This window comes from Rutidosis leptorrhynchoides, chromosome 4, assembly GCF_046630445.1.
Source record: "Rutidosis leptorrhynchoides isolate AG116_Rl617_1_P2 chromosome 4, CSIRO_AGI_Rlap_v1, whole genome shotgun sequence".
Lineage (NCBI taxonomy): Eukaryota > Viridiplantae > Streptophyta > Magnoliopsida > Asterales > Asteraceae > Rutidosis > Rutidosis leptorrhynchoides.
Genome location: NC_092336.1, coordinates 167,316,942 through 167,343,194, shown reverse-complemented (window position 1 = coordinate 167,343,194; position 26,253 = coordinate 167,316,942). Strand labels below are relative to the sequence as shown.

The following is a 26,253-nucleotide window of genomic DNA, read 5'->3' as shown; positions in this document are numbered from 1 at the left end:
TGGGCTGAAACTCAGTCTTGATATGTACGATTTTGGTTGCTTTTTCTGTTATTTATAGTCTTCTTATCTTTAAGGTTCACCATATCGGGAAAAAAAAAAAAAAAACAATTTCACTCACAAATCAACAACAAAAAATTGTGATAGTAAAAAATCCAGAATCTCTAATCTCACTAAATTTGATGGCTTCATTTCGTCCAATGATGGTTCATCTAGTTTGGAGATGTGAAATTACATTTCAAAATGGTTGGCTTATTTGTGATGATGCATCACTAAGAAATGGTTTTTCACTCTTCTACAAGGTTGATTTTGTCACGTTCACTGAAATGATTTACAGATACGTTGGGGTTCATCCAGGATCATGTACATTGAAACTCATTTTGTGGTATGATTTCATTCTAGGGTAACCTAACGCCAAACATAGTCGAGTCACTACACAATGTATTGCGTCATTCGCGTATGATGTCGATCAAAGCGTGTATTGAATATACGTTCAATTACACAAAAACCACTTTATCAAGCAATATGATGTAGCTATCCGTTGGACTTCACCACTGTTCATGAAAATGTGAAAACCCTATCAAAGCCGTGAAACAAGAAAAATGACCTACATGACAATAATTTATGATATCGAGCATATTAGAGTCTGAATATTTCACGAGACTTGCTCCTCAAGAATAGGACTAGACTTATTTTATTCAGCTTCCTCATATGTTTAGTTTCCTTATCAGTATTGGATTTCTCTATATAAATAGTCGATAGGTTTATTCATTAAAATTCAATTTAATCGATTCATTCTATCACCACTAAATTTATATGGTATCAGAGCGGTTGCGAAACCTGAAAAACCTAAAATAATCCATGGCTGGAGACGAAGGGAATCCATCTGGAAAAAGCACACAGTACGCTGGACACAAATTCGCCCATGTACATCCATCCGTTCGATTATCCCAACCAGATGCACGTTAATGAAACCCTAACAGGAATTATACTGACTGGTCGCAAGAGATGATGAACTTTCTTTTTGCGAAGAACAAAGTGGGTTTTGTTAGCGGGTCACTAAAGAAACCAAACGAAGACTCTGAAGAATACATGCCATGGATGCGTTGTGACGCTATGGTTAAAGGATGATTGACTACAGCCATGGAGAAGGATATACGGTCCAGTGTTAAATATGCTAACACCGCGTACGAAATCTGGAATGATTTAAAAGAGCGCTTTGCCAAAGAAAGTGCACCAAGAGCATACGGACTAAAACAAACTCTCTCAACTACTCATCAAAACGGCACCACGGTGCCTGTTTATTATACAAAACTTCGCAGCTTGTGGGATGAGATTGATTGTGCACTAGAGGTTTCAAGGTTTTCTTGCAGCGGATGTAAATGTGATATAGGGAAGAAAATCAGCAACTTGAAAGATAAAGAAAGACTTTATGAATTCCTAATGAGGCTTGATGCTCAGTTCTCCGTCATCAAAACATAGATTCTGGCAATGAATCCAATACCAACTCTTGGAAAAGCTTATCACTTGGTGTCGAATGATGAACGATAAAGAGCTATCTCGGCAGAAAAGAAACCTGTGGTTGAATCGGCAGCCTTCAAAACAACAACTCCAATAAGACGTGACAAAAATCAAAGACGAGACAGACCAAGAGAAATTAGACGAACAAATGAGGCTGAAAATTCTGCTGAATGTGGGAAGGCAGGGCACACACTGAAATGTCCCGTTCTTATTGATTAAAAACGTTCCATATTAATTGATTTCGTTGCGAGGTTTTGACCTCTATATGAGACCTTTTTTTTTCAAAGACTGCATTCATTTTTAAAACAAACCATAACCTTTATTTCATAAATAAAGGTTTAAAAGCTTTACGTAGATTATCAAATAATGATAATCTAAAATATCCTGTTTACACACGACCATTACATAATGGTTTACAATACAAATATGTTACATCGAAATCAGTTTCTTGAATGCAGTTTTTACACAATATCATACAAACATGGACTCCAAATCTTGTCCTTATTTTAGTATGCAACATCGGAAGCTCTTAGTATTCACCTGAGAATAAACATGCTTTAAACGTCAACAAAAATGTTGGTGAGTTATAGGTTTAACCTATATATATCAAATCGTAACAATAGACCACAAGATTTCATATTTCAATACACATCCCATACATAGAGATAAAAATCATTCATATGGTGAACACCTGGTAACCGACATTAACAAGATGCATATATAAGATATACCCATCATTCCGGGACACCCTTCGGATATGATATAAATTTCGAAGTACTAAAGCATCCGGTACTTTGGATGGGGTTTGTTAGGCCCAATAGATCTATCTTTAGGATTCGCGTCAATTAGGGTGTATGTTCCCTAATTCTTAGATTACCAGACTTAATAAAAAGGGGCATATTCGATTTTGATAATTCAACCATAGAATGTAGTTTCACGTACTTGTGTCTATTTTGTAAATCATTTATAAAACCTGCATGTATTCTCATCCCAAAAATATTAGATTTTAAAAGTGGGACTATAACTCACTTTCACAGATTTTTACTTCGTCGGGAAGTAAGACTTGGCCACTGGTCGATTCACGAACCTATAACAAATATGTACATATATATCAAAGTATGTTCAAAATATATTTACAACACTTTTAATACATTTTGATGTTTTAAGTTTATTAAGTCAGCTGTCCTCGTTAGTAACCTACAACTAGTTGTCCAACGTTAGATGTACAGAAAAAAATTGATATATATTATTTTGAATCAATCCACGACCCAGTGTATACACGTCTCAGGCTAGATCACAACTCAAAGTATATATATTTTTGGAATCAACCTCAACCCTGTATAGCTAACTCCCACATTACTGCATATAGAGTGTCTATGGTTGTTCCAAATAATATATACACATGGGTCGATATGATATGTCAAAACATTTGTATACGTGTCTATGGTATCCCAAGATTACATAATATATTAGAATACATGTATAATACAATATAAGTTAGCTAGGATATGATTAATATAGATTTGTTACCAATTTTCACGTTGCTACAACAAGAAAAATTATCCAATCTTGTTTTACCCATAACTTCTTCATTTTAAATCCGTTTTGAGTGAATCAAATTGCTATGGTTTCATATTGAACTCTATTTTATGAATCTAAATAGAAAAAGTATAGGTTAATAGTCGGAAATATAAGTTACAAGTCGTTTTTGTAAAGGTAGTCATTTCAGTCGAAAGAACGACGTCTAGATGACCATTTTAGAAAACATACTTCCACTTTGAGTTTAATCATGATTTTTGGATATAGTTTCATGTTCATAAGAAAAATTATTTTCCCAGAAGATCAATTTTTAAATCAAATTTTATCATAGTTTTTAATTAACTAACCCAAAACAGCCCGCGGTGTTACTACGATGGCGTATGTCCGGTTTTACAGTGTTCTTCGTGTTTCCAGGTTTTAAATCATTAAGTTAGCATATCATATAGATATAGAACATGTGTTTAGTTGATTTTAAAAGTCAAGTTAGAAGGATTAACTTTTGTTTGCGAACAAGTTTAGAATTAACTAAACTATGTTCTAGTGATTACAAGTTTAAACCTTCGAATAAGATAGATTTATATGTATGAATCGAATGATGTTATGAACATCATTACTACCTCAAGTTTTCTGGATAAAGCTACTGGAAATGAGAAAAATGGATCTAGCTTAAAAGGATCCTTGGATGGCTTGAAAGTTCTTGAAGCAGAATCATGACACGAAAACAAGTTCAAGTAAGATTTCCACTCGAAATAAGATTGTTATAGTTATTGAAATTGAATCAAATTTTGAATATGAGTATTACCAATAAGAAAGATTTCTTGAGGTTGGATGATCACTCTACAATATTGGAAGTAAGCTAGCAAACTTGGAAGTATTCTTGATTTTATGAAACTAGAACTTGTAGAATTTATGAAGAACACTTAGAACTTGAAGATAGAACTTGAGAGAGATCAATTAGATGAAGAAAATTAAAGAATGAAAGTGTTTGTAGGTGTTTTTGGTCGTTGGTGTATGGATTAGATATAAAGGATATGTAATTTTGTTTTCATGTAAATAAGTCATGAATGATTACTCATATTTTTGTAATTTTATGAGATATTTCATGCTAGTTGCCAAATGATGGTTCCCACATGTGTTAGGTGACTCACATGGGCTGCTAAGAGCTGATCATTGGAGTGTATATACCAATAGTACATACATCTAAAAGCTGTGTATTGTACGAGTACGAATACGGGTGCATACGAGTAGATTTGTTGATGAAACTGAACGAGGATGTAATTGTAAGCATTTTTGTTAAGTAGAAGTATTTTGATAAGTGTCTTGAAGTCTTTCAAAAGTGTATGAATACATATTAAAACACTACATGTATATACATTTTAACTGAGTCGTTAAGTCATCGTTAATCGTTACATATAAATGTTGTTTTGAAACCTTTAGGTTAACGATCTTGTTAAATGTTGTTAACCCAATGTTTATAATATCAAATGAGATTTTAAATTATTATATTATCATGATATTATGATGTACGAATATCTCTTAATATGATCTATATACATTAAATGTCGTTACAACGATAATCGTTACATATATGTCTCGTTTCAAAATCATTAAGTTAGTAGTCTTATTTTTACATATATAGTTCATTGTTAATACACTTAATGATATATTTACTTATCATTTAACATAATTAACCAAGTGTATCAATATCTTAATATGATTCATATGTACCAAGTAAGACGTTATAACGATAATCGTTATATATATCGTTTTCGAGTTTCTTAAATTAATAGTCTCATTTTTATGTATATAACTCATTGTTAAAATACCTAATGAGATACATACTTATAATAAAATCATGTTAACTATATATATAACCATATATATGTCATCGTATAGTTTTTACAAGTTTTAACGTTCGTGAATCACCGGTCAACTTGGGTGGTCATTTGTCTATATGAAACCTATTCTAATTAATCAAGTCTTAATAAGTTTGATTGCTTAACATGTTGGAAACACTTAATTATGTAAATATCAATTTCATTTAATATATATAAACATGGAAAAGTTCGGGTCACTACAGTACCTACCCGTTAAATAAATTTCGTCCCGAAATTTTAAGCAGTTGGAGGTATTGACGTATCTTCTGGAAATAAGTGCGGGTATTTCTTCTTCATCTGATCTTCTCATTCCCAGGTGAACTCGGGTCCTCTACGAGCATTCCATCGAACCTCAACAATTGGTATCTTTTTTTGCTTAAGTCTTTTAACCTCACGATCCATTATTTCGACGGGTTCTTCGATGAATTGAAGTTTTTCGTTGATTTGGATTTCATCTAACGGAATAGTGAGATCTTCTTTAGCAAAACATTTCTTCAAATTCGAGATGTGGAAAGTGTTATGTACAGCCGCGAGTTGTTGAGGTAACTCAAGTCGGTAAGCTACTGGTCCGACACGATCAATAATCTTGAATGGTCCAATATACCTTGGATTTAATTTCCCTCGTTTACCAAATCGAACAACACCTTTCCAAAGTGCAACCTTAAGCATGACCATCTCTCCAATTTCAAATTCTATATCTTTTCTTTTAATGTCGTCGTAGCTCTTTTGTCGACTTTGGGCGGTTTTCAAACGTTGTTGAATTTGGATAATCTTCTCGGTAGTTTCTTGTATTATCTCCGGACCCGTAATCTGTCTATCCCCCACTTCACTCCAACAAATCGGAGACCTGCCCTTTCTACCATAAAGTGCTTCAAACGGCGCCATCTCAATGCTTGAATGATAGCTGTTGTTGTAGGAAAATTCTGCTAACGGTAGATGTCGATCCCAACTATTTCCGAAATCAATAACACATGCTCGTAGCATGTCTTCAAGCGTTTGTATCATCCTTTCACTCTGTCCATCAGTTTGTGGATGATAGGCAGTACTCATGTCTAGACGAGTTCCTAATGCTTGCTGTAATGTCTGCCAGAATCTTGAAATAAATCTGTCATCCCTATCAGAGATAATAGAGATTGGTATTCCATGTCTGGAGACGACTTCCTTCAAATACAGTCGTGCTAACTTCTCCATCTTGTCATCTTCTCTTATTGGCAGGAAGTGTGCTGATTTGGTGAGATGATCAACTATTACCCAAATAGTATCAAAACTACTTGCAGTCCTTGGCAATTTAGTGATGAAATCCATGGTAATGTTTTCCCATTTCCATTCCGGGATTTCGGGTTGTTGAAGTAGACCTGATGGTTTCTGATGCTCAGCTTTAACCTTAGAACACGTCAAACATTCTCCTACGTATTTAGTAACATCGGCTTTCATACCCGGCCACCAAAAATGTTTCTTGAGATCCTTGTACATCTTCCCCGTTCCAGGATGTATTGAGTATCTAGTTTTATGAGCTTCTCTAAGTACCATTTCTCTCATATCTCCAAATTTTGGTACCCAAATCCTTTCAGCCCTATACCGGGTTCCGTTTTCCCGAATATTAAGATGCTTCTCCGATCCTTTGGGTATTTCATCCTTTAAATTTCCCTCTTTTAAAACTCCTTGTTGCGCCTCCTTTATTTGAGTAGTAAGGTTATTGTGAATCATTATATTCATAGATTTTACTCGAATAGGTTCTCTGTCCTTCCTGCTCAAGGCGTCGGCTACCACATTTGCCTTCCCCGGGTGGTAACGAATCTCAAAGTCGTAATCATTCAACAATTCAATCCACCTACGCTGCCTCATATTCAGTTGTTTCTGATTAAATATGTGTTGAAGACTTTTGTGGTCGGTATATTTAATACTTTTGACCCCATATAAGTAGTGCCTCCAAGTCTTTAATGCAAAAACAACCGCGCCTAATTCCAAATCATGTATCGTATAATTTTGTTCGTGAATCTTTAATTGTCTAGATGCATAAGCAATCACCTTCGTTCGTTGCATTAATACACAACCGAGACCTTGCTTTGATGCGTCACAATAAATCACAAAATCATCATTCCCTTCAGGCAATGACAATATAGGTGCCGTAGTTAGCTTTTTCTTCAATAATTGAAACGCCTTCTCTTATTCATCCTTCCATTCAAATTTCTTCCCTTTATGCGTTAATGCAGTCAAGGGTTTTGCTATTTTGGAGAAATCTTGGATGAATCTTCTGTAGTAACCAGCCAATCCTAAAAATTGACGTATATGCTTCGGAGTTTTTGGGGTTTCCCACTTTTCAACAGTTTCTGTCTTTGCCGGATCCACCTTAATACCTTCTTTGTTCACTATGTGACCGAGGAATTGAACTTCTTCCAACCAAAATGCACACTTTGAAAACTTAGCGTACAATTCTTCCTTCCTCAATACTTCTAACACCTTTCTCAAATGTTCACCGCGTTCTTGGTCATTCTTTGAGTAAATAAGTATGTCATCAATGAAAACAATGACAAACTTGTCAAGGTATGGTCCACACACTCGGTTCATAAGGTCCATGAACACAGCTGGTGCATTAGTTAAACCAAACGGCATGACCATAAACTCGTAATGACCGTAACGTGTTCTGAAAGCAGTCTTTGGAATATCATCTTCTTTCACCCGCATTTGATGATACCCGGAACGTAAGTCAATCTTTGAATAAACAGACGAGCCTTGTAGTTGATCAAATAAGTCGTCGATTCTAGGTAGTGGGTAGCGGTTCTTGATGGTAAGTTTGTTCAACTCTCGGTAGTCGATACACAACCTGAATGTACCATCTTTCTTCTTGACAAACAAAACAGGAGCTCCCCACGGTGATGTGCTTGGTCAAATGAAACCACGCTCTAAAAGTTCTTGTAATTGGCTTTGCAGTTCTTTCATCTCACTGGGTGCGAGTCTGTAAGGAGCATGAGCTATTGGTGCAGCTCCTGGTACAAGATCTATTTGAAATTCAACAGATCGATGTGGGGGTAATCCCGGTAATTCTTTCAGAAATACATCGGGAAATTCTTTTGCGACGGGAACATCATTGACGCTCTTTTCTTCAGTTTGTACTTTCTCGATGTGTGCTAGAACAGCATAGCAACCTTTTCTTATTAGTTTTTGTGCCTTCAAATTACTAATAAGATGCAGCTTCGTGTTGCCCTTTTCTCCGTACACCATTAAGGGTTTTCCTTTTTCTTGTATAATGCGAATTGCATTTTTGTAACAAGCGATCTCTGCTTTCACTTCTTTCAACCAGTCCATTCCGATTATCACATCAAAACTCCCTAACTCTACTAGTATCAAGTCAATCTTAAATGTTTCGCTAACCAGTTTAATTTCTCGATTCCGACATATATTATCTGCTGAAATTAATTTACCATTTGCTAATTCGAGTAAAAATTTACTATCCAAAGGCGTCAATGGACAACTTAATTTAGCACAAAAATCTCTACTCATATAGCTTCTATCCGCACCCGAATCAAATAAAACGTAAGCAGATTTATTGTCAATAAGAAACGTACCTGTAACAAGCTCCGGGTCTTCCTGTGCTTCTACCGCATTAATATTGAAAACTCTTCCGCGGACTTGTCCATTCGTGTTCTCCTGGTTCGGGAAATTTCTAATAATGTGGCCCGGTTTTCCACATTTATAACAAACTACATTGGCATAACTTGCTCCGACACTACTTGCTCCGCCATTACTCGTTCCGACACCATTTGTTCCTTTCATTCTGTTAACCCCTGGTCCGTAGACCTCACACTTCGCCGCGCTATGACCATTTCTTTTACACTTGTTGCAAAATTTGGTGCAGAACCCCGAGTGATACTTTTCACACCTTTGGCATAGCTGCTTCTGATTGTTGTTGTTGTTGCGGTTGTTATTGTTATTGGGATGATTGTTGTAGTTGCTGTTGTTGTTGTTATTGTTGTTGTTGTTGTTGTTGTTGTTGGGCCGTTTGTTGTAATTACGATTGATGTTGCGATTGTTGGGATAGTTGTTGCGATTATTGTTGTAATTGCTGTTGTTGTTGTATTGGTGATTCTTATCACCGTTTTCCTCCCACTTTCTTTTGACTTGCTTCACATTGGCCTCTTCAGCCGACTGTTCTTTAATTCTTTCCTCAATCTGGTTCACTAGTTTGTGAGCCATTCTACATGCCTGTTGTATGGAGGCGGGCTCGTGTGAACTTATATCTTCTTGGATTCTTTCCGGTAATCCTTTCACAAACGCGTCGATCTTCTCTTCCTCATCTTCGAACGCTCCCGGACACAATAGGCACAATTCTGTGAATCGTCTTTCGTACGTGGTAATATCAAATCCTTGGGTTCGTAACCCTCTAAGTTCTGTCTTGAGCTTATTGACCTCGGTTCTAGGACGGTACTTCTCGTTCATCAAGTGCTTGAATGCTGACCACGGTAGTGCGTAAGCATCATCTTGTCCCACTTGCTCTAGATAGGTATTCCACCATGTTAACGCAGAACCTGTGAAGGTATGCGTAGCATACTTCACTTTGTCCTCTTCAGTACACTTACTTATGGCAAACACCGATTCGACCTTCTCGGTCCACCGTTTCAATCCGATCGGTCCTTCGGTTCCATCAAATTCCAAAGGTTTGCAGGCAGTGAATTCTTTGTAGGTGCATCCTACACGATTTCCTGTACTGCTAGATCCAAGGTTATTGTTGGTATGTCGCGCGGCCTGTACTGCGGATATGTTTGAAGCAAGAAAGGCACGAAATTCCTCTTCGCTCATATTCAAGGTTTGTCGAGTAGTCGGTGCCATTTCCTTCAAATAGTCAAATGAAACAAGTTAATCATACAGAATATTAAGAGTAGTCAATAGTATCTCGTAGCATAATATGAACTCATTTATAAAAGCTTTTTCTTCATATTAGCGTTATATAAGTTTAAATTCGGGTAGTACCTACCCGTTAAGTTCATACTTAGTAGCTAATATACAATTCAACTACTACAATTCTATATGAAAAACTGATTATAATAATATTTCGCGTTCAAACTTTTACACAATATTTTACAAACTTACAATACCGATTATTTTACATATAGCATGAAATATAGCACAGAATAACTTTGATACAAGATAGTTGTGAAGATAATTCTAGCTAGTACACAAGTCGTTTAGTAAAGGCAATAAAGACACGTAATTCATACGTCCAGAAACAAGTCATGCATTCTGGTTTTACTAGGACTACTTCCCATCCTTGGTCTTGTGGAACATAACCGTTATGGCCGTTGATAAGGCAGCGTGTTGTAATGTCGTCAAAGGGAAGAGGGTTATGTAATATCCAACAGTCCCTTAACAATCTAAAAACCTCATTTCTTACCCCAATTATCGACTCCGTCACTTGTGGGAACGTTTTGTTTAATAGTTGTAGCCCGATGTTCTTGTTCTCACTTTAGAGAGAAGCAAACATTACTAAGCCGTAAGCATAACATGCTTCTTTATGTTGCATGTTAGCCGCTTTTTCTAAATCACGAAGTCCTATATTCGGATATATTGAGTCAAAATAATTTCTTAACCCGTTGCGTAAAATAGCATTTGGGTTCCCCGCAATATATGCGTCAAAGTAAACACATCGTAACTTCTGGATTTCCCAATGTGATATCCCCCATCTTTCGAACGAAAGCCTTTTATAAACCAAGGAATTCTTGGAACGTTCTTCGAATGTCTTACAAACTGATCTCGCCTTAAATAGTTGTGCCGAGGAATTCTGACCGACTCTAGACAAGATTTCATCAATCATGTCTCCGGGTAGGTCTCTTAAAATATTGGGTTGTCTATCCATTTTGTGTTTTTATACTGTAAAATAGACAAGAGTTAGATTCATAAAAAAAATACTTATTAATACAAGCAATTTTTACATATATCATAAAGCATAAGCACACTATATTACATATATTACACCACACGAATACAACTATCTTATTCCGACTCGCTCGTTTCTTCTTCTTCGGTTTTGGTTCATTTTGACAAGTTTCTAGGGATATATGATGTTCCCCTAATACGAGCCGTCGTTTTCCACATTGGTTTAGAAAAACCTGGTGGTTTAGAGGTTCCCGGGTTATTGTTACAACTTAAGAAATACGGGTGTTGACGATACATATAAAGTTCATCGGGGTTGGAATCAGATTTCTCTATTTTTATGCCCTTTCCCTTATTGTTCTCTTTTGCCTTTTTAAATTCAGTTGGGGTAATTTCTATAACAATAATCGGAATCCTCGTCGGGATCCGATTCATCGGAGAATTGGTAATCCTCCCAATATTTTGCTTCCTTGGAGGAAACACCGTTGACCATAATTAACTTTGGTCGGTTGGTTGAGGATTTTCTTCTACTTAACCGTTTTATTATTTCCCCCACTGGTTCTTCTTCCGGTTCCGATTCTTCTTCCGGCTCCGATTCTTCTTCCGGTTCCTACTATTCTTCCGGTTCCTCTTCGGGAACTTGTGAATCAGTCCACGAATCATTCCAATTTACATTCGACTCTTCATTATTATTAGGTGAGTCAATGGGACTTGTTCTAGAGGTAGACATCTATCACATAATATCAAACACGTTAAGAGATTAATATATCACATAATATTCACATGTTAAAAATATATAGTTTCCAACAAAATTTGTTAAGCAATCTTTTTTTTTTTTTTCAAGTAAACACGGTCGAAGTCCAGACTCACTAATGCATCCTAACAAACTCGATAAGACACACTAATGCAAAATTCTGGTTCTCTAAGACCAACGCTCGGATACCAACTGAAATGTCCCGTTCTTATTGATTAAAAACATTCCATATTAATTGATTTCGTTGCGAGGTTTTGACCTCTATATGAGACGTTTTTTTTTTCAAAGACCGCATTCATTTTTAAAACAAACCATAACCTTTATTTCATAAATAAAGGTTTAAAAGCTTTACGTAGATTATCAAATAATGATAACCTAAAATATCCTATTTACACACGACCATTACATAATGGTTTACAATACAAATATGTTACATCGAAATCAGTTTCTTGAATGCAGTTTTTACACAATATCATACAAACATGGACTCCAAATCTTGTCCTTATTTTAGTATGCAACAGCGGAAGCTCTTAGTATTCACCTGAGAATAAACATGCTTTAAAAGTCAACAAAAATGTTGGTGAGTTATAGGTTTAACCTATATATATCAAATCGTAACAATAGACCACAAGATTTCATATTTCAATACACATCCCATACATAGAGATAAAAATCATTCATATGGTGAACACCTGGTAACCGACATTAACAAGATGCATATATAAGATATCCCCATCATTCCGGGACACCCTTCGGATATGATATAAATTTCGAAGTACTAAAGCATCCGGTACTTTGGATGGGGTTTGTTAGGCCCAATAGATCTATCTTTAGGATTCACGTCAATTAGGGTGTCTGTTCCCTAATTCTTAGATTACCAGACTTAATAAAAAGGGGCATATTCGATTTTGATAATTCAACCATAGAATGTAGTTTCACGTACTTGTGTCTATTTTGTAAATCATTTATAAAACCTGCATGTATTCTCATCCCAAAAATATTAGATTTTAAAAGTGGGACTATAACTCACTTTCACAGATTTTTACTTCGTCGGGAAGTAAGACTTGGCCACTGGTCGATTCACGAACCTATAACAAATATGTACATATATATCAAAGTATGTTCAAAATATATTTACAACACTTTTAATACATTTTGATGTTTTAAGTTTAGTAAGTCAGCTGTCCTCGTTAGTAACCTACAACTAGTTGTCCAACGTTAGATGTACAGAAAAAAATTGATATATATTATCTTGAATCAATCCACGACCCAGTGTATACACGTCTCAGGCTATATCACAACTCAAAGTATATATATTTTTGGAATCAACCTCAACCCTGTATAGCTAACTCCCACATTACTTCATATAGGGTGTCTATGGTTGTTCCAAATAATATATACACATGGGTCGATATGATATGTCAAAACATTTGTATACGTGTCTATGGTATCCCAAGATTACATAATATATTAGAATACATGTATAATATAATATAAGTTAGCTAGGATATGATTAATATAGATTTGTTACCAATTTTCACGTTGCTACAACAAGAAAAATTATCCAATCTTGTTTTACCCATAACTTCTTCATTTTAAATCCGTTATGAGTGAATAAAATTGCTATGGTTTCATATTGAACTCTATTTTATGAATCTAAACAGAAAAAGTATAGGTTTATAGTCGGAAATATAAGTTACAAGTCGTTTTTGTAAAGGTAGTCATTTCAGTCGAAAGAACGACGTCTAGATGACCATTTTAGAAAACATACTTCCACTTTGAGTTTAATCATGATTTTTGGATATAGTTTCATGTTCATAAGAAAAATAATTTTCCCAGAAGAACAACTTTTAAATCAAAGTTTATCATAGTTTTTAATTAACTAACCCAAAACAGCCCGCGGTGTTACTACGACGGCGTATGTCCGGTTTTACAGTGTTCTTCGTGTTTCCAGGTTTTAAATCATTAAGTTAGCATATAATATAGATATAGAACACGTGTTTAGTTGATTTTAAAAGTCAAGTTAGAAGGATTAACTTTTGTTTGCGAACAAGTTTAGAATTAACTAAACTATGTTCTAGTGATTACAAGTTTAAACCTTCGAATAAGATAGCTTTATATGTATGAATCGAATGATGTTATGAATATCATTACTACCTCAAGTTTTCTGGATAAAGCTACTGGAAATGAGAAAAATGGATCTAGCTTCAAAGGATCCTTGGATGGCTTGAAAGTTCTTGAAGCAGAATCATGACACGAAAACAAGTTCAAGTAAGATTTCCACTCGAAATAAGATTGTTATAGTTATAGAAATTGAATCAAAGTTTGAATATGAGTATTACCTTGTATTAGAAAGATATCTTACTATAAATAAGAAAGATTTCTTGAGGTTGGATGATCACTCTACAATATTGGAAGTAAGCTAGCAAACTTGGAAGTATTCTTGATTTTATGAAACTAGAACTTGTAGAATTTATGAAGAACACTTAGAACTTGAAGATAGAACTTGAGAGAGATCAATTAGATGAAGAAAATTGAAGAATGAAAGTGTTTGTAGGTATTTTTGGTCGTTGGTGTATGGATTAGATATAAAGGATATGTAATTTTGTTTTCATGTAAATAAGTCATGAATGATTACTCATATTTTTGTAATTTTATGAGATATTTCATGCTAGTTGCCAAATGATGGTTCTCACATGTGTTAGGTGACTCACATGGGCTAATAAGAGCTGATCATTGGAGTGTATATACCAATAGTACATACATCTAAAAGCTGTGTATTGTACGAGTACGAATACGGGTGCATACGAGTAGATTTGTTGATGAAACTGAACGAGGATGTAATTGTAAGTATTTTTGTTAAGTAGAAGTATTTTGATAAGTGTCTTGAAGTCTTTCAAAAGTGTATGAATACATATTAAAACACTACATGTATATACATTTTAACTGAGTCGTTAAGTCATCGTTAGTCGTTACATGTAAATGTTGTTTTGAAACCTTTAGGTTAACGATCTTGTTAAATGTTGTTAACCCAATGTTTATAATATCAAATGAGATTTTAAATTATTATATTATCATGATATTATGATGTACGAATATCTCTTAATATGATCTATATACATTAAATGTCGTTACAACAATAATCGTTACATATATGTCTCGTTTCAAAATCATTAAGTTAGTAGTCTTATTTTTACATATGTAGTTCATTGTTAATACACTTAATGATATATTTACTTATCATTTAACATAATTAACCAAGTGTATCAATATCTTAATATGATTCATATGTACCTAGTAAGACGTTATAACGATAATCGTTATATATATCGTTTTCGAGTTTCTTAATTTAATAGTCTCATTTTTATGTATATAACTCATTGTTAAAATACCTAATGAGATACATACTTATAATAAAATCATGTTAACTATATATATAACCATATATATGTCATTGTATAGTTTTTACAAGTTTTAACGTTCGTGAATCACCGGTCAACTTGGGTGGTCATTTGTCTATATGAAACCTATTCCAATTAATCAAGTCTTAATAAGTTTGATTGCTTAACATGTTGGAAACACTTAATCATGTAAATATCAATTTCATTTAATTTATATAAACATGGAAAAGTTCGGGTCACTACAGTACCTACCCGTTAAATAAATTTCGTCCCGAAATTTTAAGCAGTTGGAGGTGTTGACGTATCTTCTGGAAATAAGTGCGGGTATTTCTTCTTCATCTGATCTTCTCGTTCCCAGGTGAACTCGGGTCCTCTACGAGCATTCCATCGAACCTCAACAATTGGTATCTTGTTTTGCTTAAGTCTTTTAACCTCACGATCCATTATTTCGACGGGTTCTTCGATGAATTGAAGTTTTTCGTTGATTTGGATTTCATCTAACGGAATAGTGAGATCTTCTTTAGCAAAACATTTCTTCAAATTCGAGATGTGGAAAGTGTTATGTACAGCCGCGAGTTGTTGAGGTAACTCAAGTCGGTAAGCTACTGGTCCGACACGATCAATAATCTTGAATGGTCCAATATACCTTGGATTTAATTTCCCTCGTTTACCAAATCGAACAACACCTTTCCAAAGTGCAACCTTAAGCATGACCATCTCTCCAATTTCAAATTCTATATCTTTTCTTTTAATGTCGGCGTAGCTCTTTTGTCGACTTTGGGCGGTTTTCAAACGTTGTTGAATTTGGATAATCTTCTCGGTAGTTTCTTGTATTATCTCCGGACCCGTAATCTGTCTATCCCCCACTTCACTCCAACAAATCGAAGACCTGCACTTTCTACCATAAAGTGCTTCAAACGGCGCCATCTCAATGCTTGAATGATAGCTGTTGTTGTAGGAAAATTCTGCTAACGGTAGATGTCGATCCCAACTATTTCCGAAATCAATAACACATGCTCGTAGCATGTCTTCAAGCGTTTGTATCGTCCTTTCGCTCTGTCCATCAGTTTGGCTATTCGAAACGTGGGCAAAATCAGAAAAATCTATTAATTTGATAACTTATATAATTTTTATAGTTTTATAACTAATAGGATAATTAGTAAATGCACCACATTGTAGCTAAAATTTGGAAATAAGTGTATTATGGAAAATTTCGAGAATATGTTGAAAACTCTTTTTGACATGCAAAATCAATTGAATCAATAATCTCAAACGAGTGTTGATGAAAATTCGTTCGGTCAAATTTGGATCACGAATAACGAAATAATAACTGGTTGTGAAATCTGTGGAGATTATCACTCAACATGGGAATGTTATTATTACGTTCCTATGAAAAATTATGCATCCATAGAACCTGAATGGAATAATTATGAGGAATACAATTCAAATTGGGATTATTCTCAAGAATATATCCAAACTCAACAACCAGAGGTCGAGGAAAATTATGTGTCTGAAATTTTTTTAGATTATATGAAAATCAAACTCGAAAAACTTAACGCTCAAAATGAGCAGATAAGAGAGTTTGTAAATTGGCAAGCTGAAACTCTTTCAGACTACACACCTGTTGATCTGAGGTGTAGTATGCAAGAAAATCTCATATCATCAAATTTTGATAAATTCGAGAGCTCCGAAATCACCAATTATCTCGATGATACTTTATATTCAGTTTTACCAAGACACATTAGCCTCTACCGACGAAATCATGGATCCATCAATGGATGAAGAGGAATTAAGGGTGACAAATTGGAACTCTTGGGAAAATGATAACGTTGAAAATTTTACCCCCGAGACCAAAGTGGTGGGACCGATAAAGACCGTTAGTGAAGAAGAATTTGCTTCGATCCCGAAATTCACAATTCCACAACCTTCCAACCCAATATTCTCAATAGACGAGTCATCTACCGAAGATGAACTACGAGCTGTAATAGATAATGACACCTCGAATTTCACCCAATTGGGTAATAGAGGTAAAACCTTTGATCCCGAGAATGAACGGAAGGAAATGTTAGGAATTGTCCACCCTATAGAAATATGTATGTCGGTGTATAACGATCCATTTTACCAAGAACCAGAAAAGAGACATATCTATTTACTAAAAGCTACTCTTAAAAAAGAATTAAGTAGTGACGATCGGGTGGGTCTAAACTTTAAACCCATTGATATATTATACACCACCCGAGATATAAATAACTGGCTCACTATTCTAATTCGTAGAACTTATTCTACCGACTTCACATGTCGTCAGCTAAGTGTAGGGAAGTCTAACCCCACTTAACATTAAATTCGGAGTTCGGGTTAGTGCATAACTCGTTAATAAAAATGCATGATAAATTAGGGTAAAAGACGTATTTTCAAAAAATTAGCAAACAGTTCAGAAAAGCAACCGTTTTTGAAGAAAAATATGTGTGATAAAACAACAAAAGTAATGAACAAAGAGGAGCGCCATCTATCATTCGACAAGCTTTGTAATTACAAACTGGGTATTTTTAATTACTTTTCTACACTAATCACCCTCATGAATTTATAATTATAGTCTGATTTCATGCAAATGAGGGCATTGAATGATCTCAAGTGTGGGGAGGGGTTATAAATTCTCTCAGATTTATACTTGGTTTATTTTCTAAATTTTATGAAAATTTGAAAATTTTTCAACTAAATAAATTCAAAATCATGTTTATATCTATTTATGAACGATAAAACTAGGTATTAATACCGAAATTATTGTTACCCTAAAAAGAGGACATAAATTGAGAAACAACTAAAACGCTTGAATTTATTTATTAGAAATAAAAAGACGCATGAAAAGAGCCAAGTGTGGGGAGAATGTACCAAGTTATTCAATTAAAAACTATCTATCGCATATTTCTGTAAAGTTATTGTAGGTGCTTTTGTTTTGGACGATATTAATCAGTTTTACCCAATATACTATAATATAAATGAAAGAAAGATGGATCTACACGATGAATCAATTCCATCATTAAAAGGAAGTAAAGTCTTCCGAAAAAGGCATGCATTTCTCGATTTAGGTCAGGAATTGTCGTCCAAACCAGTTGTAGAGTCTACGAAAAATCTTGAAAAGATTTCTCTAAAATCAGCTGGAAATCCACGGACCTCAGCATCAAACAGGGTTGCTAAGTGGTCAGACTTATCCTAACCATGAGACGATCTATCTCGTAAAATGAGGAGGGCGCCGTGCAAATTATCTTGATAAGACTAATGAATCAGACCCCCAGAAAGGATAATCTCCTTAAAAATTAAAAATCAGCTTTTAAGACTGATATTACTCAATCCTTGAGATTGACTTTAAAAGATTGAGAATTACAAACTCATGGAATTCGATGATATCTAAACTCGAGCTTGAACGAGAAAATATTTTGATCAAAATTAAAACCGATTTGTTTTCTGAAAACCCATTTTCAATACGTTCATTACCATTGAATGTAAAATCCTGAGAATTCATCAGAATTCATTAGGTCACCTGAACCAAATCAGGTTTCAACCGTAAGAATGGTGGTTGCATAGCATGGTCGAAGACAGGACCTTGTGCCAGACCGAAAAATTATAGGGTGATCTTTACTATTTCTCCTACAAAGGATAGTAATTGCATCCGACACAATGTGGACCATAATCAAAAGCATGTCATTAGACATTGCCTTAACAGTTGCTTGTTCATCACTTTCCTTTATAACTGAATGGTAGTTTACCGAAAGGTAATATACGGAGTAAGTATACTGGATGTGTTGCTTTCCTAATACAAGGTTAGCAAGTGGGTGACACAAAACCGTAAGTTTTGAGCTAAAATTTTAAAATCCAAAACCCACAAAACCATTTTGTAAACACCGGTGAAGGGTTATTCCTGAAAACTTATCTAGAGTAAAAGCTAGAATGAATTTTCAAAAGATCAAATGTTTTCATAAAGATCCAATTTCCTTAAAGGATCTACATTTTCATAGTCATGTGGGACTGTAAACCACATCGTTACTATCATTGTGTATACCGCTGTATCAAAATCACTGATGTATAAAGTGTGAGAATAAAAAAGTGATTCGAGTGAAGTTTGTTTTATTTCAAGTTCTGTATTGCTTGAGGACAAGCAACGTTCAAGTGTGTGGATATGTGATAGTGCTCCAAATGAACATATATTTAGTCGCAATATCCTTCCAATATGTAAAGCTTTTAGTTACTATTGTTCTATTTTTATGTAATATTCGTTTAAATAAATAAATGCGAAGACAAAAGAAGAAAACGACAATTTGAAGACGTAAATGACCAAAAAGCTCAAATATACAAGATACAATCCAAGTGATTTCATTTATTGATGAGAAACATCTAAAAATTACACGAGTACAAATCGCGGAACGCACAGTACAAGACATCTACGCGTACGAAAGGACGTTCAAAAATCCAGAACCAAGACATAAACCGAGCATCAACGCGCAACTCAACGGAGCTAAAATTACAAGTCTACTATGCACAAGAATATAATATAATATATATATAATTATATAAAATTATATATATTATATTATATATTATTTTAAATCACAGCAGCCCATGTTTTAAACTCAATTGGTGCTGGACAGGCTGGCCATGCGATCGTATGGCCAGGAAGAGTTAAATCCATGCGATCGCATGGGCACAAAAGGCAGGCCAGGTCTATAAATTGCAACGAATTTTGACGAGTTTACACACACATATATCATATATCTATACTCCCTCTGTAATAGTAATATAATATATATATATATATATATATATATGTATATATATATATGTATATATATATATATATATGTATATATATATATATATATATATATATATATATATGTATATATATATATATATATATATGTATATATATATATATATATATATATATAATATAGTTTAGTTTTATATTAGTTTAGTTTGGGTTATGTAACGGTTATTTTACGGGTTTTAAAGTCGAAACTATGTCCCTGTAACACTACGCGATTAATAATCACTGTAAGCTATGTTCTTCCTTTTTAAATTAATGTCTAGTAATTAAGTTATTATTATGCTTATTTAAGCCGAAGTAATGGTGATGTTGGACTAAATATTAAGACGGGGTTATTGGGATTTGAACCATAATTGGGGTTTGGACAAAAGACCGACACTTGTGAAAATTGGACTATGGGCTATTAATGGGCTTTATATTTGATTAACTAAATGATATCTTGTTAATTTAATATAGAGATTTATAATTTGACGTATTTATATATAGCCACATACGCTTGACTGGGTACGATAGGCGGGATATCTATAAATACTAATAATTGTTCATTTGACCGGACACGGTGATGGATTAATAGTCAATGGACTCATTAAAACAGGGGTGAATTACATTCAAGGGAAATTGATGTAATTGTTAATAAAGTATTAAAACCTTGGGTTACACGCAGTCGATAACCTGGTGTAATCATTAACAATGTATTAAAACCTTATTATAGTTTAAGTCCCCAATTAGTTGGAATATTTGACTTCGGGTATAAAGTTAATTTAGCGAAGACCCTCGCACTTTATAATTATGACCGATGGACTATTATGGACAAAACCAGATGGACTTATTAAATAATCCAGGAAAAAGAACAATTAACCCAGGATAATAAATTAAAATCAAAACGTCAAACATCATGAGTACGGAAGTTTAAATAAGCATAATATATTTTATTTTATATTTCCTCGTACTTTTATTTATTGTCATTTTAATTATTGTTATTTATTTTATCGTTAGTTAAATATCGTCATTTACTTTACGCTTCGGTTAAAATATAAAATCGACAAACCAGTCATTAAACGGTAAAATCCCCCTTTTATAATAATAATAATTGTAATATATATATTTATATTTTGTACAAATATAGTTATATAAAAATATAGTGTAAAATAAGCCGTCTCCCTGTGGAACGAACCGCACTTACTAAAAACTATACTACTCTACGATTAGGTACACTGCCTATAAGTGTTGTAACAAGGTTCAGGTATATCCCATCTGTAAATAAAATAAATAAAACTTGTGTAAAATTGTATCGTATTTAATAGTATTTCGTATACACCGCTGCACACATCAATTATATTCTGGGATCTTATTTATGTTGATTACTTTCGTTATATCTTAGAACGTATTATTAAGTGCTTAATTCCTTAACTTGATCCCCGAATGCTTTTATGACCGTTAGTGTCACTTGACGTTTAGAACGAGCTATGTATTTTGGTACACGTTTAACTTTTGTCGTAATTGGAATATTATGACTACGTAATACTAATTGTTATTTTTTAATGACAATTACTTGGCTTATTGGTTGCTTAATTACGCTTAGTAATTTACTAATGCACACTAGTTAGTCAGTCTTATTGGACTTTATACCTTGTTGGACTTAAGCCCACCCTACTCTAGCTAATGGACTCTTAAGTTAGCCCAATTTTAAATGGATTATGACCCATTAAGAAGTAGGATAAAAACTCATTAAAATGAGCCAACATACTAGCATTTTTATTAACCATTACCGCACGTGTTGCATGAGATCCCAACAACAAGCACCACCTTTAGACCACCACCATGCAAAAAGTAAAAAGTCGTCCCATTGTCCCCCCAAAACCAACGGCCACCACCACCCCCCACCACTATAAATATCAAGCTTATTTCATCCATTTCACACTTGATCTCATTCTCATTTTACACACACTTGCTCTCTAATTTTCACTCTAGTCTTTCTCACACTAAAAATTGTAAGTTTTAAATTTTTTTTTTCTTCTTCTTCTTCTTCTTCTCATAATCACGACATCATCATGTAAAGATCAAGCTTTTTAGCTTTTTGATCTTGTTATATCTTGTAGATTCAAACTTTGATTTGAATCCTTCAAGAACATGAAAGATTCAAGCTTTCTAGTTTTGAATCTTCATTACTTTTGTTGGATCTAAGTTTTCTAGCTTATGATCTCTTTATTTTGTTAAAAAGATCAAAACTTGTGTTTATGATCTTCATGAAACTTGAAGATCTAGCATTTTGCTTTAGAGATCTTTAAGAACATAAAAGATTCAAGCTTTCTAGCTTTGAATCTTCATTACTTTGATGGATCTAAGCTTTATAGCTTAAGATCACTTTGTTTTTGATAAAAGATCAAAACTTGTGTTTATGATCTTCATAAGACTTGAAGATCTAGCTTCTTGCTTTAAAGATCTTCAAGAACATAAAAGATTCAAGCTTTCTAGCTTTGAAATCTCATAATTAATTGTTAAAGGATCCAAGCTCTCTAGCTTAGGGTTCCATTACTTTGATTTATCAAATTTATGTCTTGCTTGTTTGTATTGAATCAAAGTTTGTAGCTTTAATCTTGTATAGAACTTGTATTTGTGTTAAGACTAAGAACATGATGTATCCTTGGTTCATCATCCTTCTAAAACTCTTAAGTGAGTTGTATTACTTCTTAGTCTTGATATTGTGTGTTGATGGTTGAAACTTGGTCAAAGTGATGCTAAAACATCAAAGAGTTGTACACTTGAAGCTTACACGCATCAAGGATGAGAACCGTGATGAGCATCAAGCACCAAGGAACCCACCGGAGCACTTGTTTACTGTTTTTAATGGTATGATCAGACACCTGGGACTTCTGGAAAATTGATTTTCTGATAGTTTGGTTCGAGTAGATTACTTTTCGTTTAAGACTGGCCTAAATCCGATAAACGGTTTACGATTTATAGCCTTCCGAAAATCACTACGCCTTTGTAATGACGTGCTGAAATTTCTGACCTACTCGCGCTTGAACCATTGCCATGGTCAAATGACATTGAGTTAGGATCTGAAAATTGGACAGCGGTACGAGGACTCACATACGGAGTCTTGGCCACTGACCACGTGTCTTTTCGGTTTGTATAAAGGTCGTAGCAGCTGTCTGAAGTCAGCCTTTTGTTTCGATCTCTATTCTTGTTGGAAACTTACTTTATCTTTTACGAATGATGATGATGATGATGATGTGTAACGACCCAACCCGTAATCAACCAGATAAATTTTTTTTTAAAATTAAGAAACCATTAATGCCCAATTAAATGGTTACATAATGTAAACCGGTCCATACAATCCGTTAAAACCAATATCACGAGTTTAATATTTACAAAGAAGGCACGAAGGCCCTTAATCAAATGTAATGTAAGTTCGACCCATTAACATGATAGTTTTAATCCAAACAACACCCGAGCTTGGTTTGGGGCTAAACTACCAAAAACTCTAAGTCGACTTCCAAAAACTTCAACAAGCATCCAATAAGGGGAATCTAGTGCCCAACAACCCCCTTCTCCTTCTCCGCACCTGCATCTAAAAAGTAAACAACGAGAGGGGTAAGCTAACTCTTAGTGAATGCAATAATTATACATATACATATATAATCTATTTACTTGCAATCACTAACACAATACTGCATGCAAGCTAGCAATTCAATTAGTATACCAAAATCAAGTATAATGCTACTAACCTCCGACAACAAAAGCTAGCATAACAATAGCATATAACACGAATAATGTAATATGCTACACTACAACACACAACCATGGTTAACCAATCGTACAAAGGAATGGTACTTGAATTTCCCATCGGTGTTCATAACAACCGTTAGAGTACTTAATCCGTCGTACACTAACCCCACGGGTGGCATCTTAACACATCGATACTTCACCCCGGGTGGTGTCTTAACACGTCGACACTTCACCCCGAGTGGCGTCTTAACACGTCGACACTTCATTCGTTACATTACTTGGAGTGGCATCTTAACACGTTGATACTTCACTCCGAGTGGTTTCTTAACACGTCGACACTTCACTCATCACGTGAAACGTGGTATCTTAACACGTCGACACTTCACATCTCACGCTACACAAATAAACACATTATATACGTACACGCATAATTATTCCACTCACCTTATCACGTCGGTGATGATTAAGCACTTCTATAAGCTTCAAAGCAAAGTACCTAATACATTAAGTACACATTCAATACACAACTAGTGGAACTAACCACCAACACTTAACTCTTAGGTATTTAATGACCCGATTGCATTAAATGACCCAATTACACCCAAAGCCGCCCATTTAAGGCCAAGACTCATCATTAATCACTAAAAGCTAGTGATTAAAGTCTACAAACACCAACTAACACAAACTTAGGGTATTTTATACCCATCACACCCAATTAGTTCAACCATTACCCATTTGACCCAATTAAATACTTAAACTTACCAATTCGGTCAAACTTAAACTCATTAACAACCTTTCAACCTTACACAAGTATATTAGTGATCTAACAACACAATCAACACTTACCAACCTCAATTTACATGACCAAACCCTAGATTATAACCATTAGGATTTCCTTTCATCAATTTAACCTAAACTTACCCATTTAACCCTCAAATGGGTCTTACACGTCTCAAATGAAACAAACCCTAGCCATAAATCAATTAAAACTCAAAACACGGAGTTAAGACTTACCAATACCATCACAACGTAGCTAGAGACATAGGGAATAACTTTAAAACTCGGACTCAAGCAAGATCTCTTCTTCTTCTTCACCAAAATGAGCTTTCTCTCACTAAAACTCTATCTCTCTCTCTAAATTTAATTTGGGTGGTTGAAGAAATGATAAATGAAGTTAGGATGAGGTTGGATCAGTTTTTAGACTCCCCAAACCGTTCACCATGTAAAAAGACTAAAACACCCCAATGATACCATTTAAAATCGGGCTAAAATAGTCAAACAGTGACCAGGTCACGTTTCGCGACAACTTGTTGCGGTTCGCGACTACCCAAACACGACATTCCCTTCTCAAACGTGATAAATCGGACAGGAGCTGGTTTCAGAAGACGTTGCATCCCAACCTCTTCTGTCGCGTATCGTGATGCATCCAAACGCGATAAGGCTAATTGAAACGCGACAGAAAGCCTGATCAAACCTTTTTCTACATTTTCTAACATCTAAACTATACACAATCAAACATGGTTAATATACTAAACATTTGCAAGATTAATTACGCACCTTAAATCATATATAAGGAAAACGGGGTGTTACAACTCTCCCCCACTTGAATCGGAGCGCGTCCTCGCGATCCAAGCCGCATGACAAGCCGGAAGATACACCAATACAAACTCTTCGGGTTCCCATGTAAACTCAGAACCTTTACTATGACTTCATTGAACTTTAAAAGTTCTCACCTCTTTATTTCTCAACCTCTTTACCTTTTCATCGAGTATAGCAATCGGCTTCTCAACATACTCTAACTTGTTGTTTAGTTCAATCTCGTTTAATGGCACCCATGAAGAATCATCCACAAGACACTTACGGAGATGGGAAACATGAAATGTATTATGGATCCCCGCAAGCTCTTCGGGTAATTCCAAACGATACGCAACTTCACCAACACGAGCCAAAATTTTAAAAGGATCAATAAACCGAGGAGCTAACTTTCCTCATTTTCGAAACTGAATAACACCTTTCCATGGCGAAACCTTAAGCATCACCATGTTACCTTCTTGAAACTTAATCGGTCGCCTTCGTTTATCGATATAAGATTTTTGTCTATCTTGTGTCGCCTTAAGTCGAGCCCGAATCATCTCAATTTTACTATTCATCTCTAAAACCAAATCGGTGCTCCCGATTTCTCTTTGTCCTACCTCACCCCAACATATAGGAGTCCTACACCGACGTCCATAAAGCATTTCGTAGGGTGGCATTCCAATACTAGCATGATAGCTATTGTTGTACGAGAATTCCACCAAAGGCAAGTACTCATCCCAACTACCACCGAAATCAATAATACACGCCCGTAACATATCCTCCAATATTTGATTCGTACATTCGGTTTGACCGTCCGTTTGAGGATGGTACGCCGTACTTATTCTCAATTGTGTACCCATATCTTCATGAAACTTATTCCAAAACCGGGATGTGAAACGAGTATCCTGATCCGAAATAATAGATATAGGAACCCCATGTCTCAATATCACCTCATTGATAAACAAATTTGATAAAGTCTCTGACGATATCATTTCCCGAATGGGAAGAAACAAAGCGCTCTTCGTCAACCTATCAACTATCACCCAAATCGTATCACATTGGGTTCTCGCCGTCTTTGGTAGATTTGTAATGAAATCCATGGTAATGTGCTCCCATTTCCATTTCGGGACTTCCAATAGTTGTAACTTACCATACGGCTTTTGGCGT

At 34.9% G+C, this 26,253-nt stretch overlaps 1 protein-coding gene across 1 annotated transcript; it reads left to right on the top strand.

Annotated features, from left to right (window-relative positions):
- The first annotated feature begins 1,140 nt into the window (after window positions 1-1,140).
- LOC139841197 (uncharacterized) lies at window positions 1,141-1,479 on the top strand. The gene has a single exon (XM_071831425.1). The coding sequence runs from the start codon at window positions 1,141-1,143 to the stop codon at window positions 1,477-1,479; it is 339 nt and encodes a 112-aa protein (XP_071687526.1).
- Window positions 1,480-26,253: the final 24,774 nt, after the last annotated feature.

Excerpts from the sequence above, each read along its gene's own strand:
- LOC139841197 (XM_071831425.1), top strand. The coding sequence starts at position 1,141 with ATGGAGAAGGATATACGGTCCAGTGTTAAATATGCTAACACCGCGTAC.